Here is a 17,500-nt window from a genome sequence, read left to right on the forward strand (position 1 = left end):
TCCCTTTATTTTTTTGCTTTTCTTTAACATGTCCCGGCTCCAGTTTTTTTGCTTGTTGTAACCGCAGAGTGAGTCAAGTCAAATCTTCTGGGATGTGTGGCTCAATCTGAACTCTACAGTTTGTTCTTATTATTTTTTTATCATTTATTGTGAACAATTTATTATCATAAGAATTTTGATTTCTTGTGGTCTCCATCATTTTTTTTTAATTTTTTGTCAAACTGTTATTTACACTAAAATTATTTGACTTTCTCTGGTGTTTGTTCCACAAGACAGTCAATAAATATCACTAAATTGAAAAATATGATCAATTACCGTTACTGTGTTCAGTTTAGTGATATAAATCAAGCTTCTTTAAGGTAAATGACTTCCTGAAGAAGCCTATTTCAGACAGGAATGTCTGCAGTGCTACGAACGCTGTGCCATAAAGCTACCTTACAAAAGAAGTAATTGTTATTCTATCATTAATAGCACCACAAAATATTGTGATAAAATCCTAGGTCTTTATTAAGCATTCCTACTTGACAGGACAACCAATACGAAGCTGGCTTTTATGGAAAACAGGCGAGAAGAAAGTCACTGTTGAAAGAAAACGATAAAAGCTCCTATTTGCCGTTTGCTGCATGACGTAGCAGACAAAGCAAACACAAGGGGAAACTGGACATTTTTCTCTATGTAGCGCCACAACTTTTAAGATGTTGGAAGTTAAAGTTTTTAGTTTCTCTTGGGGGCTGTCTGTAGTTGCAGATATTTTGTGCCGCGGGACAGCAACAGGTGTTTCCACTACCTAAAAGCTTCAGGATCCAAGAAACTGAGGGAAATGATGAGAAAAACATATAAAAAAGGCACTCTGTGTAGCGTTGCCAGTGTTAGTACAGTAGTTTTTTTTTTTTTTTTCCTGACTTCTGCAGCTCTGCAGTTTTCACATAACTGTGGACAAGTGGAACATAGTTAGTCGTTCTTGGCATTTGTGTTTTATGTAAAACACGATGCAAACGCAATTCTGTGTCCCTTAAACCAGCGAATCTCCACGTTTTGTGCTCAAACACGGGAACAACGACTGCGCTGCGCTCATCTGTGATAAATTTGCCAGTAGAAATGTATCACAATTACCTTTTTTGTAAAGCTAATTGAAGTAATCAGTAGAAAAAATATGTATTAGCTTTTATTGCCCAAATACGCCCTTTCAGGTTAAAAGATCCTGTTTGTTCCAGAAAAATAAAACTGCCAGAGCCCTTCAGGGTTTTATTGCTGCATTTATTGCAGGATTTCAGTGACTTGGAGGACACAAGGGAAAAAAGTGCATCACTGAGTACATAAACTTGCGTGCGACCGACATGAAAAAAAAGCTGACCTCTTTTTGGCCCCTGTAGGACTTCATGAAAACAACATGGCTTTCCTCTATATACAGTATATGCTCACATCTATTGTTTGAATGAACAATCACAGAGATGATTGGCAGAAAAACTCGTCGTTTTAATCATTTAAAAGGTCATTCTGACTGAAATATCGGAACGTTTTCACCTGCGGAGCTGCGTTTTTTATCCCACAGACGCCAGAAATGTTTACATTTCCGCCACAGGCGCATCGGATCACGATTAAAGTCACTGTTTTCATGCACACTTATTAAATCTGGCTCTGGCGTTCTGTTTCTGGATGATATTACGGGCGTTCCAAATCCCTTGAAATTAGGAATCTTAAATATGTTAAGCTGCATTCAGTATTTATTCGTTCTTCCAAAAATGTTCACAGTCGTGTGTTTTGAGTGGCTGCCAGAGCAGTCGGTGCCTGTGTGTGTGTGTGTGTGTGTGTGTGTGTGTGTGTGTGTGTGTGTGTGTGTGTGTGTGTGTTTGGGGTCAGCGGGGGGACATGTGCCAGCAGTTGAACTTGTCAAACATCGTCTGCATCAACGCGACCGAGCACCTATCTCCCATCCTCCCACCGCCCGGCTCCTCACTCTCGTCGTGCTCAACCCGCTTCTGAACACGATCTTCTTTAATTGCGATGCCGCAGTCCGGACATTTTTCTGGGTAACGGCTTTCACAGTCCACCTCTCAGTGCATCATGAGCTCTACGGCGCGAAAGGAGAGCGATCAGTTCAGTGAGTTCACAGGCCGAGTTGTGACGGAGTGTGTGCAGTGGAATGGCGTCCCCTGTGGATGGTTATCAGATCACTGTAAGGTGTTTGTGAAAGGGGGAGGAAACTGTGGGAGTGAGTGTGAATTTAGTGACCATGAGGATGTACTCCATGTAAAATACCTCCCCCCTTTCCCTCCCAACACACACACACACACACACACAGATCCGAAAAGTCCTGCATATTCTCGCTGTAAAACAGAGGTGACAGACTCTGGCAGCAGCAGTCACGCAAGTCAGCCGGTCCTGCTGTTGTCACGCAATCCAAGCCGCACAGATGAGAGGACCCCTTCCACATATCCTTCCTGTAACTTCTTTCTTTTCCCTCTTCTGTTTGGGTTTTTCCTCATACCTTTTGCTTCCCTCTCCATCCGCACATTTGACTGAAGCCGCCACATTGTTTATGTGCAGCATTCCTATTTGATCAGCTTTCATCTGGCTGCTCAAACAAACCAAACAAAGATGAACTTTCAACAACAGCAGAAAAGAAATGTGTTTTTTGCTTTTGGAGACTTACTCGCATTTATTTATTTGTTTCACAAGACCAAAACGATCACTTTAGTTTTAAGGTGAAAGGCTTTGTGTCTGTTTCAGCCACGTTGACAATCACTTCACTAGTACAGCACGCCTAGATGCCAACAGAGACGACTTTATTTTTCCCCAAAGTAAAACAACTTCAGAAACAACATGGGTTTCTTTTGCCTACTCTTCAACCTGACCTTCTGTGTTTAATTTTCACTATTGTTGACATTGTATTGTTTGGATGTCCTACAGTGCCAAAAATCATGTAAAATAGGATATTATAAAATTAAGAGACCACTTAAAATGATCAGTTCTCTGATTTTACTTTTTGTAGGTATATGGTTGAGTAAAATGAACATTGTTCTTTTATTCTAAGAACAACAAAGGATTCATTATTATTATTATTATTATTGTTATTATTATTATTATTATTGACGTATCTAGACGATTGCAGATTTCTTTTCCAATATGGCCAGCAAGATTAATTATTTGTCATTTATTATGTTTTGGCACATTTGGAACTCTGTACCTTTGTTCCATTTTTACTGACTCTTATGAAGACTTTCATACATTCATGAAAAGAAAATGTCTAATGAATTTGTGCTACATTTAGCATCTAGCTTCAAAGAAACATTTTGTACTTTAGTTCCTTTAGGTCACAATAAATAAATAGAGAAATAAATGTACTTATTGCTCTTATGTTTATTTACTGCATGAATTTACAATTTCTGTGTGTGTATGTGTGTGTGTGTGTGTGTGTGTGTGTGTGTGTGTGTGTGTAGTCTCTAACAGGCTTTGCCTTGGTGGTGAGCAGTGATGGCATGGTTTTTTATGCTTCCTCAACCATTGTGGATTACTTGGGTTTCCATCAGGTGAGTTGAAAGTCTTCATACTTATATACACATAATACATAAATCATATGTTTCAAATTAGAAACGTATGAACAGTGGCCGAGGTTTTCGTCACACGTAGGCTGTGGAAATTGAGATTAAACAAATCCATATTCAAAATAACGAAGCTGCCAGGTGTGTGGGAAAGGATTAAGTGCTCAATGCTAATAATGTAAAGAACTACCATTGGCTTGGGATTATGTGTTTTATGGGAATATGGGGAAAAAAAACATTGAGGTAACAGAGAGTTTACTAATAAAAAGAACACCGACTGAACACAATTTTTGATCAAACAAATGAAAATCAACCATGTAGAAATGTTCTGGTGTGTTTTCACCGTCAGTATGTACCAGAAAGCCTTTCTTCCACCCTGACACTCTTTGGATGCCTGCGCGTGAATCACCCCACAATTTAACATTCTCCCTTTCTGGTGTCAACACTGGCTATCCCATTCCGTCATGCTAACGCTACCACCCTCCTCTAAAACGATAAACAAATCGCTTTTCAGTGTTGAAATCTCTCTTTTGTCCGCAGGCGGTCGACATATAAACCACTGTGGTCTGAGACACTCTGCCTCACTTTATCTACGTGTCGGTCTGCATTTGTGCAAGGTTCATTATGGAAGACAAGCTTTGAGAGAACTGCATAAAAAGCTGATACTAAATTTAGGAAGTGTCATGATCCTTTGTGCCAATAATATTTGAGTATTTGTACTCAGGGTTAAATTGTGAAAAAGGACAGTTCAGAATTATTTATGTAGTTATACAAGGAGTAACGGGTCAGAAATGAAGTGAAGCACTGGATTCTGACTGGATGCTCTGAATATCTTTGCTCACACGTTCTTATCAACAGTTTTATCATTTGGTTGCTGCATTATGCTATTTGGTTAACCAAATTTTCCATCTTGCGGAGGCGTAAAGCTGTCCGAACAGTAGCGCTAAACGTAAAGTGCTCCCATAAAAGACAACGCTGCATTGTTTTCACACACATTTCAGGACAAAATCAAATTCTGAGAATCTTTTTAACCAGTTCTTGAATTAGAGTTCAGATTCCACTCCCAGACGCAGCTTGTCCGGCGAAACTAAAGTGATCTCAATAATAACCTTCTTAAATTAATGGAATAAGTCTTTTTTTTTTCTTTTTGCCAAAAGTGATATTTGTACATAAATCAACTTTTGGCAAAAAAAAAAAAAAGGATTCATGCCATTAATTTATTGTGGTGGTGATATTATAGCTTAGAGAGAATTAAAACATCAAATCTTCAGTTTTGTACCACTTTTCACACAGGAGTTCAGCGTTCGCCCAACCGATTATTCATATTTATTTATGTCGTTACTCCATTAAAAGCTGAAATGAAAACATATTTTTTCTCTCAAAACGCACTTTTAAATTTTGTGTTTCAATGTTTAATTTACATTTTGCTTAACTCTATGTGTTAAATGTAAATAATGGCAAATGCTACAGCTAACATTACAAACTGTAATAAATCACGTTAGAAGCAGAAGGAATAACTGCTGGTCTCGTTTTAGATAAAACAATTAAAGATCATTTCCAAAGATTTCGTCTTTAAATCTTTACAAGCTGTGTCGGCTGACACGACATTCTGCAACCTGCCATGCAGATGGACTGTGAATTGAACATTAAAATACAAATTAAATTGTCAAACTCCCGTCACGTACAAGCGGCTCTTTGTTTTGGCGGTGCGGTCGCGGTGGTGTGACAGTTCACTGGCCCTGATGTAGTCGTTCCACATGGGTATTTTTTCATTAGAGAAATGCAAAAATGCGTGTTCAATTGAAAGAGACAAGGTATTGACACGCAAGGACATGAAGGAGAGCCGAAACACCGCAGCACGCAAACCACATTCTTGAGTATTTGTTGGTGATCAAAAGGTTCCATTTCCCCACATTTAGGACTTGAAAATGAGACACTCCCACTCCTCCAAACACACACACACACCTACATGCACACACACACATGCCTACACACACACACACATACTTTCCTTGACAAGGCCTCAAACAAACACGTTGCACCAGTTTGGGCCCATAACTGTAGTGAGAGGACACTTATTAATATACCACAGAAAAAACAAAGAAAAGAGAAGGCTCCACTGAGTGGCACCACAACAAAAGCCCCAGAGAGAGGCAGAAAACATTCACTGGTCTTTGATCCAATTTGTCGCTGGAGCAGTTAGCCTTTGAAGGTCAGTTAAAACATCACTTACTCTCCCCTTCTTCTTTTTTTCCCCCTCGTTCTTTCCCTCTCTGCATGTTTCTTTACGAGACACAAAAACAATAGTCACTCGATCCGTCTGTGCGCCCGAACGCCAGTAGGGAACCGCAGTCCGCGGGGCCAAGTGCTTTGCGAAGACGGTGGGAACAGATTGTGTTTTCAGAGGCAGGCGATCAAAAACCCTCGCGTGCCACCGCCATGGAAATTCTTGAGAGAGGGCGGGGGTCGAGGGAGAGAAGGGAAGAGGAGAAGGTTGAACGTTACTGCGAGGAATCTGTCAGGGAATGACAGAAAGCAAAAGTTATTGCTGGAAAAGAGAGAGGGGAGAGGCCTGATGAAAGCGGGATGGAGCCCCGGCTCAGGTTGTGTGTGTGTGTGTGTGTGTGAGAGCGGACAGGGATGGGGAGGGCTGGCTGAGCCGGACCGCTGCTCAGGAGCCGGTGTCACGCAATGTTTGACAAACACAGCTGCCCTCTCCGCTCATGCAGCTGCCCTTCGGCTGTTTGCTGCACTGACTAAATCCTCCTGACTTGTGTGTCTCGCTCTGTGTGTGTTTATAGGGATGTGTATTGATCTGGCATAACGCTATGACTATCTGCCTGCGTGTTGGTTCCCCAGACATGTTGAGGCATGGACTCCATTAGCATCAAGTGTGTGGCACCAGGATTGGAGCAGCATACCTTTTACGTTCTGCGTGTTGTGAGGTGCGGCCTCCAGGCGTTGCACTTGTTTACTCACTCACCCCACAGATCGTAGACTGTCTTAGGGTCTGGGAAAACATGAGGCCATCATTCTTATGCTCCTCAAACAATTCCTCAACCACTTTTCCTTTGTGGTGGAAGTCATTATGGTGCTGGAAGAGCCCACAGCCGTCAGATTATACCATGCCTGGTCTGCAACAGTGCTGTATGTGGAGCATGGTGACATTAACGTGAATCACAGGACCAAAGGTTTTCCAGCATCGTACCGTCCAAAGTATCTCACTACCTTTGCCACTTGCCTTTTTCCCCCATTACAGTTCTGGTGCCGCACCTGGATACCCACATGATTTATCCACCCTGACCACCTTCTTCCACCTACATGTTCCCGTTCCGATGCTAACACACCCTTTGTTGGACTGTAGCTCTATGACTTTGGCTACGTTCACAAAGCGGCTAAATGCGATCCAAATCCACTTTTTATTGCCCATTTGGGATCCATATGAAACTTTTTTCACCGCAGTCTGAACGGCCTGATTCCAATCTTTTCAGTGCCCCACAAAAAAAACCTGATCTCTGCCACTTCCACATATGGTACTACTTCCGATATGCATCCGATAGTTTCCAAAGCGTCTGCAGAATGAACGGTCATGTCGCGTTTTATCCGGTATTTATGTCGCTGATGTGAGGCATGCATCATAATTCTGCCAAACCCAAATGTGGTGAATCTGAATGTAAACAACGGTTGAAAATTATGATTATAAAATTACGAAAGACGTCTGTGTCACTGAAGCGCATCACGTCACAGTCCCACCACTCCTCGCTCTGACTGCACATCCAGACAGACTTCCCTACAGAAGATGTAGTCAGTGCTGCACTGAAGGCCGTTGCTATTAGTTGTATTTTCTTTTTATTAGCTTCCTTCTTTTGACATTACTGTCGGCTCTGAATAATTTTAAAAAGAATCCACAGAGAGCAGCTATGGATTCAGTAAACCGTCCACTGCTTTGTGACGCCAACGCACGCATTTCGCTTTGACGTCATAAACTGTCACACAGAAGTTTAATGCTCCTTAAACACTTGTACACCTGAGATGCACTGTGTACTCTGACACAGTTCTATCACTACTGAACCTTCTCTGGATGCAAGCAAACCTGTACGGTCCAATCAATTACCTCACATCCTTATTTGGACCACAATTTATAAATACCTACCACAGTAGACCACACAAGAGCTTCTGTTTCTGTTCAGCCGTCACATTCAACCCTTTTCAAATTCACATTTAGCCCAGTTCAGACCACTTGTTTTTTTCTGATCAACGCGTGTTTTGCATGTCTCCCAATCAACTGAAAGACTAAAATGACAGGAGGTTTAAATCTGCCAATCAGTATCAAACCCTGATTCATCTTGGCAGTTTATGATAAACCCATAACCTCCGTGAACGTCACTGCAGAACGAGCATGACGTGCCAATGTTGTACAAAGTAAACTGCGTCGGTATTAGCAGAGCAGAGCCACCAGATGATCTTTCATCTTCCACTTGATCTCGGAAATATATATCGACTGGCAAAATCTGAAGCGGAAAATAACAGGATGAGGAAAACTTACAGGTTTGTTTTCTGATTGAAACACTAAATTCATTTAAGCACCAAAAGGTTCGTGACGCTTAGCTTAGTCGGATTTCTGAAAAACCCTCTGATTGGATGAACGCTGTGTGCTTTAAGCCACGCCCCTTTTGTTCTGCTAACCTGCTAAATGAGCTGAAAGCTAACAGAGTCTGGGAGCATCATTTTAAAATGGCGCAACTAGACAAAGCAATCCATAATAGGTTTTTTGTGGGGGGTTATGTTGGATCTTAAAGAGGCTACTGATCGTCAATAAAAAAGTGTTTCATTCTTTATAATGCAATGTTAAAGCTTTTCTGAGATGAAAAGACTTACTTTCTCTAAAGCTAGGCGCACGTTGGAGAAACCCTCTCGTCCTTCCGTCTGTCTGACCGAAACCTTTCCCCGCAGACCGACGTGATGCACCAAAACGTCTTCGACTACATCCACATAGACGACCGCCAGGAGTTCAGACGCCAGCTCCACTGGGCCATGTGTCCCCCACAACATCAGGCGATGTCTGGGCAGCCAGATGGCCAGTTAGCAGCGGGAACAAGTGCGTACTGCTCACAAGTTTGTTTTTTTCCCCCCCACATAAATTGCTTCTCATATTCACATTCTCTCACCATCGTATTACAGGTGAAGACTTTGTCGTGAGCAGCATGTTCAACTCTCCGGAAGCAGGGGAAATTCCCCCAGAGCTCTCCTGCTTTCTCAACAGATGTTTCATAGCCAGAGTCCGCTGTCTCCTGGACAGCACGTCTGGGTTTTTGGTGAGTGCTCCGAACCGGCCAAAGCAAACTCCTAGAAGACACAAACTAATCTAAAATTGAAATTATTGCCTTCGTGCAACCAATTTTATTGCACAATTTCAGCTTTTACGGTTATTTCTCTAGCATTAATCGGGTTTAGTTCACACTTTGCACCACTGCTTGTGACGGTTTTGAGACCCGCAGAGGGAAATAATCATGGTCAAGAGTTGGGAAATAAAAAGAGTGTAAGTTTCTGTTGGAGTTAGCAAAATGACATCTACAATGTCTTGTTTGGCTGCCATGTTCTGCAAACCAGAAGCTCCACATGATCGCCTTCTGCCTCCTACCTTACTGCCAATTACCTAGTAAATGTTGATAACATAGTCCCTACTGAAAAATGTTACAAATATGACACAAATTGTAATATAATAACCCTTTTCAGTTGTGTTGCAAAACAAAATTAAAGTGACAAATATTTGTTGCTAACAAGCTAAATCAAGATGGTGAATCAGCTAATCTGCCCATTTTAGCCTACATGCTAAATGCGTTAGCATCTTCAGGGCAAATTGGCTAAATTTCCAGAGCTGTGAATGCAGAGGTCAACTCTTTCACTGTGTTATTTGGAAAACAACACAGTAGAATGATCTGCTTTGTCATTTTGAATGTTGACGTGGTTTAGCATAGGCTGATAAAAGATAAAGTGAACTGTGCCCACTCTTGTAGCCTGCAGCAGCTCTCATCAAGATTAGAGCATAAAAAGGGTTGCTGAGTCATATGACGCAAGATTGAATTTAGATTGTGCCACATGGTGTACCAAAAATAAAAATATTATCAAGAGCTAACATTGAACAGCAAATGAAATTCGCATGAATACGTGAACATATATTTAATTTGTTTCTGTTTCATTTCAGACGATGCAGTTCCAGGGTCGGTTAAAGTTCCTCCACGGGCAGAAAAAGAAGTCGCCCTCTGGGACGCTGGTTCCCGCCCAGCTGGGTCTGTTCTGCATCGCCGTGCCCCTCTTACTGCCCTCCATCACCGAGATGAAAGTGAAAAATATTTTAATGCGGGGAAAGAACAAAGGTGGGGGGATTATCTCTCCGATGGAGCATGGGTAAGAGAAGATGACACTACAGGACTTACATTCACTTTGAATGATTAGAAGAATCGGAAACTTTAAACGGTTGGAAAGCAAATGTGCCTGGCACTGATTGAAATTGCTGTCAAAGTGTTTAAGCAGCGGCAAATTCAGGTACAAATTGAACTAAAATTACAGCTGCAAGTCGTTTATTTGAAGTATGCATTTGTACAACTAGAAAGGAAAAATATGCGTACTTGCAAAATACAAAGAGCACAAACTTCACAAAAAGCAGAAATTAGCTTTAATTTTAAGCCTAAAACACATGAATGTGGGTTGATTTAAGCTTTGCATCTTTCCAGCAACTTTAATCCATAGCTCTTAAAAAAAGTATCCCCACATCATGACAATGCCACCACCATGCTCCACAGAGAAGATGGTGTGTTTGATGGCCAGAAGTCTCCATTTTGTTCTTTCATCAGACCAAAGAACTTGTTTATCATGGAGTCTCCCACGCTGCTTTTGGCAAACTCTAGTTGAAAACTATGGTTTTCTTCACCAGAGTGCTTACTTTATTTGGTGAAGTCAAATAGGTACCACTTTAGTGATTCATGACTTAACAAAGGCATAAAAAACAGTATATGGCTTAGATTAGTCTCTTCCAGTGTAAGGTCTCGAACCAAACTCCCTCCTGGGAGGCACCATAAATTACAGAGGGTGCCAAAATTAGATCTGTTTTTATAAGCACATCACAAAAACAGCAACATATTTGCAGAATTTTACATTTCTGGTTGAATGTAAAACACATGAAACGCTGCTCTGAACCACAAACATTTCACACAAGTGTTTGTGATTTATGGGTGGGGGAAAGGAAATTAAAAAAAAGAAAGAAAAGAAAAAAGAAACTCAAACGGCACATCAACAAACATGTGGGAGCGGCTTCGTAATGTGGCACTATCCATGTGTCTTCATGGACCACTTGCTGAAAAAAATGAAATCCTATTTTAAGATCCTTGACAAAGTGTTTGGCACTGTTGGATAGACATGCATCTGTTTGAGATTATCATGTTATTATAAGTTCAAATGAAGTTAAACCACTGCCGCTTTATAGTATTAAAACAAATCATCTAATTTAATTTATTAAAAACAGAAAGCAACAAATGTTTTTTATGTGATATAGACCACTGCTTATTACAGTTGGAATATTATCCACATTCATTTATTGTTTTGATTCTGAGACAAAAACTAGAGGGAAAAAAAAAGTGAAACACTCAATAAATTTAGGAAAACAGTGCAGAAATATTACATCTTTTTTAGTCGCTCTGTCGGACTATCTGATATTAGCTAATAGCTATTAGCAGTTTCATTGGTTAGGCTATCTGCTTCAGCAGTTGCCTGCTAGTGTCGAAAAAACACAATTTCGAAATACATAAGAAACGCTATTGAAATCACACGTGAAGTTTTGTTCATGCAATAATTCATTAAAAAACAACCCGCACTATCCTCCTACCATTTCCTGTCGCCTTCTTTGTCATTTCCACCAGTAGCAACATCCAAAAAAACACCTCATCCTGGCCCCAAAATGTTTTACCAAAAAATGATTTTTTTATTTTTTTTTTTAATTGCTACATTTCCTTAAACTAATTAATTTTTACACAGATATCGACAGACTGGCGACCTGTGCTAGAAACATAACGCTCCCACTGTGTTTGTTTGCTGTGCACTGCCAACAAACCTAGAGATCTTCGAGTTGTGCGTGTAAACGCTGTTGTTACTTCCTCAGATGGGACACATCCCAGAAAACATGAGTCACATATGGAATTATTCTCATGACCACCACAGTGAATCAAGCCGAGATATTTATTTTTTGACTCATCTCTAAGTAAAAAGGAAGAAAATAGGGCAATCCCAACATAGTCACACAAATAGAGCGGCACTATTTCTGAAGCAACACTTGCCAAACAATCTGTCGACTCCACTGAGTTATTTGAAATTGAGGTTTTTGAAAGTGAGCTCTGGCTGTTGCTCATTAAAAGGATTGTCAAGCTGTGTGCATACTATGTGCTTTGTTCTTTTAATAGCCAATAATGGAACAACAAAACGTATCTCACAAAAACCTTCAATCACGTCCACAGATATGTTTTGTGTTGCTTTTTAAGGTTTATTCAGCCCAGAAAACTCAATTGAAAACGTTTTAGCCCATTTGTCCAACAAAGATGATACATTTCACCAAACTCAACCAGCTGTTAACCACATTTTTGACATCAACAGGCATTTTTATTAACGTGTTTTGTTCCATCTTTACAATGCTAAAGACAGATGGTAACACAATTGTGCTCTTGGGATAAAGTAGTAAAACATCTTTATTGTTAGACGAAAATATCTGTACATTTATAAAACACTTCACTTCCTTCAAAACTCTTGCAGGAAAGAAGAAACTCAGAGCAGATAAAAGTCATCATAGAACAATCTCAAAATGTACAACACCCTTCATTCCCTCACATGTCACGAGTGAAAGCCAGTTTTTTTCCACAAGGTTTTCACCCAAACACATAATTTTTAATCTACCAGAAAAATCTCCGCCCTGCAGCTTGGTGAACATCATTTCCTTTAAAATTCAAAAGCCTTCTTGGATCAACAAAACTAATAATGTTACAATTCTCGCCCTGAATTGCTCCTCAGGTTCCTCCCTGTCATGTATGAAATATGCTGAGTCATTTTAGCATGATGAAAAAGCTCTTTCCTCTTCCTCTGACTGTGCACTACAGTGAAAGATGAAACTGGGGTCACCAGTAATTGTGATTTTTTTTTCTGTAATATGCTGCTGAGAGCATATCTGTACTGTGTCACCCATTGCTACATCAGCTTGCTAATCAGATGTTGTTCATTAGTCCCTCAAGAAAGAAAGGACAAAACTTCATACTGAATTCACATGTGGGCTGGTATCCGGGAAGAAGAACTTGTGAATAAATGCTGCCCCTGTTTTTTCCTCCGTAGTGAGCATGGGGAACACCTTCGGAGGCATTCCACCGGTGGAGGAATGGGTGACATGACAGACCCTCTTCTCTTCACTTGTCCCCATCCGGGCGCTACACAGCGAAGCCACCACACGCTCTGGTCCCCTCTTTGCAAAGACAACCTCAAGTGCGGCTCCGACGGCTTCTACGGTCAGGAGGAACCCCTCAACTTCTGCAAGTCCTCCATGACGGACCACAAAGGCGCGGCCGCGGGCCTAGGCGGAGGGTGGCCCATGCGGCAGCGGATGGGGCCCATCAGAGCCGCCCAGGGAGTCGGCTACGTCCCATCCAACCGCCTGAACAGGACTGGCCAGTACGGGAAGCCCTACCGCCTCTCGCCGAGCTGCCAGGGCGGCAGGGGCTCAGACGTGTACGTGTCGAAGCTGTATGGGTCGTCGGACGCGGACGCCTACTGCGTAGACCTGGTGAAGAGCGAGAACGACTTCGGGGAGTGCTACGAAGGTCACATGATGTCCGAGATGCCGCCCATCAAGATAGAGCACGACTCCGACTCGGAGAACGGATGCGAGACGTACGGTCAAACCTGGGCCTGCCGCAACCAGGCCACCATCGACCGTCACTACGGGAACGGGGCGTACAACCCAAGCACTGGCCTGCAGCTTAAATCGGAAACGGACTACTACGACCCGCAGTACTCCCCGTGCCAACGAGGGAAAGCAGGAATCAGCCCCACGTACAACAATGGCGCCTACCCCGGCTACGCGGTCAACAGCGCCGCTCGTCTGCTGAAGTGCGACAAAGACTTGGTCAGTAACGGCGACTCCAACCAGTTCAGTCCTCAGAGACTCTCTCACTCGGACTCTCTATGCAGCAACCAGCCGGTCAACCTCATGGAGCCAAACGTCTACCCTCAGAAGGCGTACATGCACCTGGACTACAGCAAGCACGGCGCCTACGAGTTCAAAGGTCACGGCTTGATCCACTCGATCAAACGGGAACCGATGGACTCCCCGCCCTGGTCTGAGAACGGCCACGACATGAACCAGTCCATTATGGGCGGCTCGAGGAACGTTATGCCATGTGTGATGAGCACGGGCCACCACAAGTCCAGTCCCTACATTTACATGCAGTGAGAGGACGGCGGCCGCACGTGAACACATCAGCAGATATCTACCCGCACACAATCCCCCTTCACACGCACAATTACACACAGACACAAACAAATCAGTACGTATTAACTTGTTTTCCCCTTTAGCGTTTCACGTACACGTGTGCTAGCATTACAAAGGAAGGGTTACCACGACTACCACGATGTCAGACATTTTTCTCAAGTTTAATGAAGAGTCTCAGGTTCAAAAATCTGTTTTGACAATCAACTATTTGACTTTCAGAAGATGTTACTTAAAAAAAAAAAAAAAAAAAAAAGGTACAGGTTTTGGTTTTTTAGCACTTTTGAATTTAGTGAGAGTGAGCAAAATGTCCAAGAAAAAAAATTTCTTTAGTTTTTGTATTGTTACACCTGGATTTTGCAAGGAACTGTTTTATTTTTCTAAACTTTGTACACAGGAGAAAACTTACATCCGCTGACAGTTTCGTTTAAATTGATGTTTAGGATAAATGCACTTTGAAGTCATTTTTGAATATTATTTTGATGTGTCCAAAAACGTGCGTGCCGTGTAAAACCCCATTCATGTAATGTGATCACTTTCAATGAATTTAAATCAAACTTTAGATGGAACAAAAAAAAAAAGACTCGAAAGGCTTTTCTTATGCAATAGAACGCCAGATATATTAAGATGTGGCTTTTCACTGAGACAATCTCACCAATTTGTGCCCTCATGTTTCTCTTTGTACTTGGCATTTTCGATCATTGTGTATAAATTATGACATATCCGTTTATTTAAGATATTCTTTTGCAGCAGCAGATGTGTATTAAAAGTACTAATAACCCTAGTGGATTTAAAAATTATCAACCCCAAACTTCAAAATGATTTACTACTATGTACATAATTTTTTTTTCTGTGCGGCAACTCTGGAAGAGCTACCATAGAATCGTCGCTCAGGTGCGAGAAGTCACGTGCGACATAAATGATAAAACCTTGTGGTTGCAACATGACAAAATGCTAAAAAGTCTGCCAGGCATAAATACCTGCAAGGCGCTATGTGATCAGAAATCAAGCATTACAATTGCAGAAACTTGAAAATTCTTATCTATAGTAATAAAACAAAAATAAACAAGTGTCATCGTTCAAGATAACGCACTCAAATCATGTGAAATTGAATCATCTTTGCTTGTCTTTTATTGCTTATGTAATGAACTTCAATTCATCTCATTTAAAAAATTTTTTTACACTTTAAAAAAACAAAAACATTATATCCCAATGCTTTAGCATAAAGTTTATTAAAAATAGCACTACAGACTACTTTATTTTGAGATGATTTTACAAACTACACCAGCAGAGCACAGTCCATGTGCAGGTAATTACCAAAACATGTTCAACCAATAGTAAGGCCATAGAACGTTTTGCATCTTATTCAACAGCACTTGTTGGGTTGGACCCAGCAAGTAGAGGAACTCAGAGCCTCATCCACGTCTCTGTGGTGTGTTTTCATCAGCAGGCCACGGTTTGATGCGTCGCCCTGCGTTTGCTGCACGGCTCTGAGCTCATTTTGGAAGAAATGAAGGGAGTGAAATCAGTCTCTCTGTGCCTAAAGCACAAATACGATGCGAGCACATCGGGATGTTTTCTGACTGAAGCAGTCAGTCAAGACAAACGTGACGGATTTCCCACGCCTAATTTATCGAGCACATTAAAAGTGTATCTAGATGATTATATGTTTTATTTTCGTTTCACCAGCTCACATCTCACTGCAGATCTGACACATTGTCATTGGGAGAAATGTTAGCTTTCCTTGTCGTCTACTCTGTCCAAATGCATCTGGCTTTTGTGTTCACGTCAGTATTTTTTTTAATTATTATTATTATTATTTCTTTGTTTTTATTGTTGCACAAAGTCATTCAAGACTAATCCAATCTGAGTCTCAGTTCTGTGAAGCTACCGTCGTAGCTTCTGAATTGCACTACTGGGAAATAGTTCAGTTGAAGTTCAGCCTACCCAGACACGTGTTTGAGTCGTCACGCACAACTGCATACAGTGTCACTGTCGTGGATTTGTCCTTTTTCTTTTTTGTGTGCGTGTGTGTACGCGTGCTCATGTCAATAAATGTTTCATGATTTGTATTTATTTGTAAATGGTAAGTGTATAATTTAAAAAACAAAAAGTCTAAATTTGAAGGCTCTCCCTGTTTTGCTAACGTAAAGAAACAAAATGGTTTTTTTTTGTTTTTTTTTTAAAATTTTCCAAAAAAAAAAAAAGAGGCTTATCTCATGGAGGAGGTAGCTGCAAGGTAGCGAACATGGAACATATATATATATATATATATATATATATATATATATATATATATGCAGTGTCTTCCAATGTTTTTATGTTTTTGCAAATGGGACTTAAATATTAAAGATTTTCTTTACATACAAAGGGTCTGGATGTTGAATTTTTGTCTGAAAATCACTTGAGGCATGACTGCCATAAAGGCAGCAAAAAGTTATCAAAACCAGTGAACAGATGTTTTTAAAAGGTGGTATTATTTATTTCCCAGACACACATTGCTATTTTATAGCACAATCAATCAACTGTTACCTTCAGTAGCTAGAAAAATGTTCACAAAGAAATTTGACTTCACAGTTTGATGCCTTGAAATTGCCCTCTGTCTCTTTAAGAAGCACCCGCTCTTTCCGACATTCCACCTTCAGGAAGTCATCACACATTTAACACCATTTTTACCAGGGTGTCACTGATTTTATATCTCAGCCAATGCGCAGTTCCACCAGGTGTTTGCTAATTGCTGCTGGCTAGTCTGAAGGAGCTGAGTGGGGAAGCCACGCTTTGTGCGACGGAAGCTCAGCCATGGACTGAAGCTCCAAAGAGGATCTTCGTGGAAATGGGCGGAGCTTTGTGAGAGCCTAGCGTTTGGGCACTCCTGAGTGGTTGCCATGGAGATTCAAGAATTTCAGACATTAAACAGAAAGAATCAAACCAACACTCCAGAATAACATTATAGTATGAACCATAGCTCAAAAATGTCAATTTTACATAATACCCATATTGAGGCAGAATGCAGGCAGGGAGAATCAGGCAGCTGCTATGAAGTGGAGGAGACTAGTAGGCTCAGGGAAGGTGAATGATAAACAGAGAGCTGAACTGGGAGCCAGAGAAAGTAACATTAATCAAAGTGAACAACATCCAAAAGCACAAAGGGCAAAATAAATTAACTGACCTGAGGATCATAACACTGACATATTTCCATAATCTGGAGCTTAGATCAGGCCATTTTTCTGGCCAATCAAATACAGTGATAAAAAGGTCAATAAACTGGGTACTGGTAGTTGTGTGTGTGTGTGTGTGTGTGTGTGTGTGTGTGTGTGTGTGTGTGTGTGTGTGTGCGCACGCCAAAGAGTGCCAAGTCCTGCAAATGAAATCAGCTTCTCCATAAAGTTTGTCAAAATAAGGAAGCACTGGAAGAACTTTATCTGACTTTGGACTTGAT

The 17,500-nt window shown here is 41.1% G+C and overlaps 1 protein-coding gene across 2 annotated transcripts in view; it reads left to right on the forward strand.

Annotated features, from left to right (window-relative positions):
* LOC106962082 (uncharacterized) overlaps window positions 1-16,254 on the forward strand; it is an 84,680-nt gene extending 68,426 nt beyond the window's left edge. For both annotated transcript variants that reach the window (XM_015056245.1, XM_015056246.1), the window contains 5 exons: window positions 3,441-3,530; window positions 8,496-8,640; window positions 8,724-8,857; window positions 9,748-9,950; window positions 12,912-16,254. In XM_015056245.1, the coding sequence (XP_014911731.1) occupies window positions 3,441-3,530; window positions 8,496-8,640; window positions 8,724-8,857; window positions 9,748-9,950; window positions 12,912-14,025 (1,686 nt within the window). In that variant the 3' untranslated portion in view covers window positions 14,026-16,254. The remainder of the gene's footprint in view (window positions 1-3,440; window positions 3,531-8,495; window positions 8,641-8,723; window positions 8,858-9,747; window positions 9,951-12,911) is intronic.
* Window positions 16,255-17,500: the final 1,246 nt, after the last annotated feature.

The sequence above is a fragment of the Poecilia latipinna genome, unplaced genomic scaffold (assembly GCF_001443285.1).
Source record: "Poecilia latipinna isolate Pla-1442-1.1 unplaced genomic scaffold, P_latipinna-1.0 Scaffold1368, whole genome shotgun sequence".
NCBI classification, from domain to species: domain Eukaryota; kingdom Metazoa; phylum Chordata; class Actinopteri; order Cyprinodontiformes; family Poeciliidae; genus Poecilia; species Poecilia latipinna.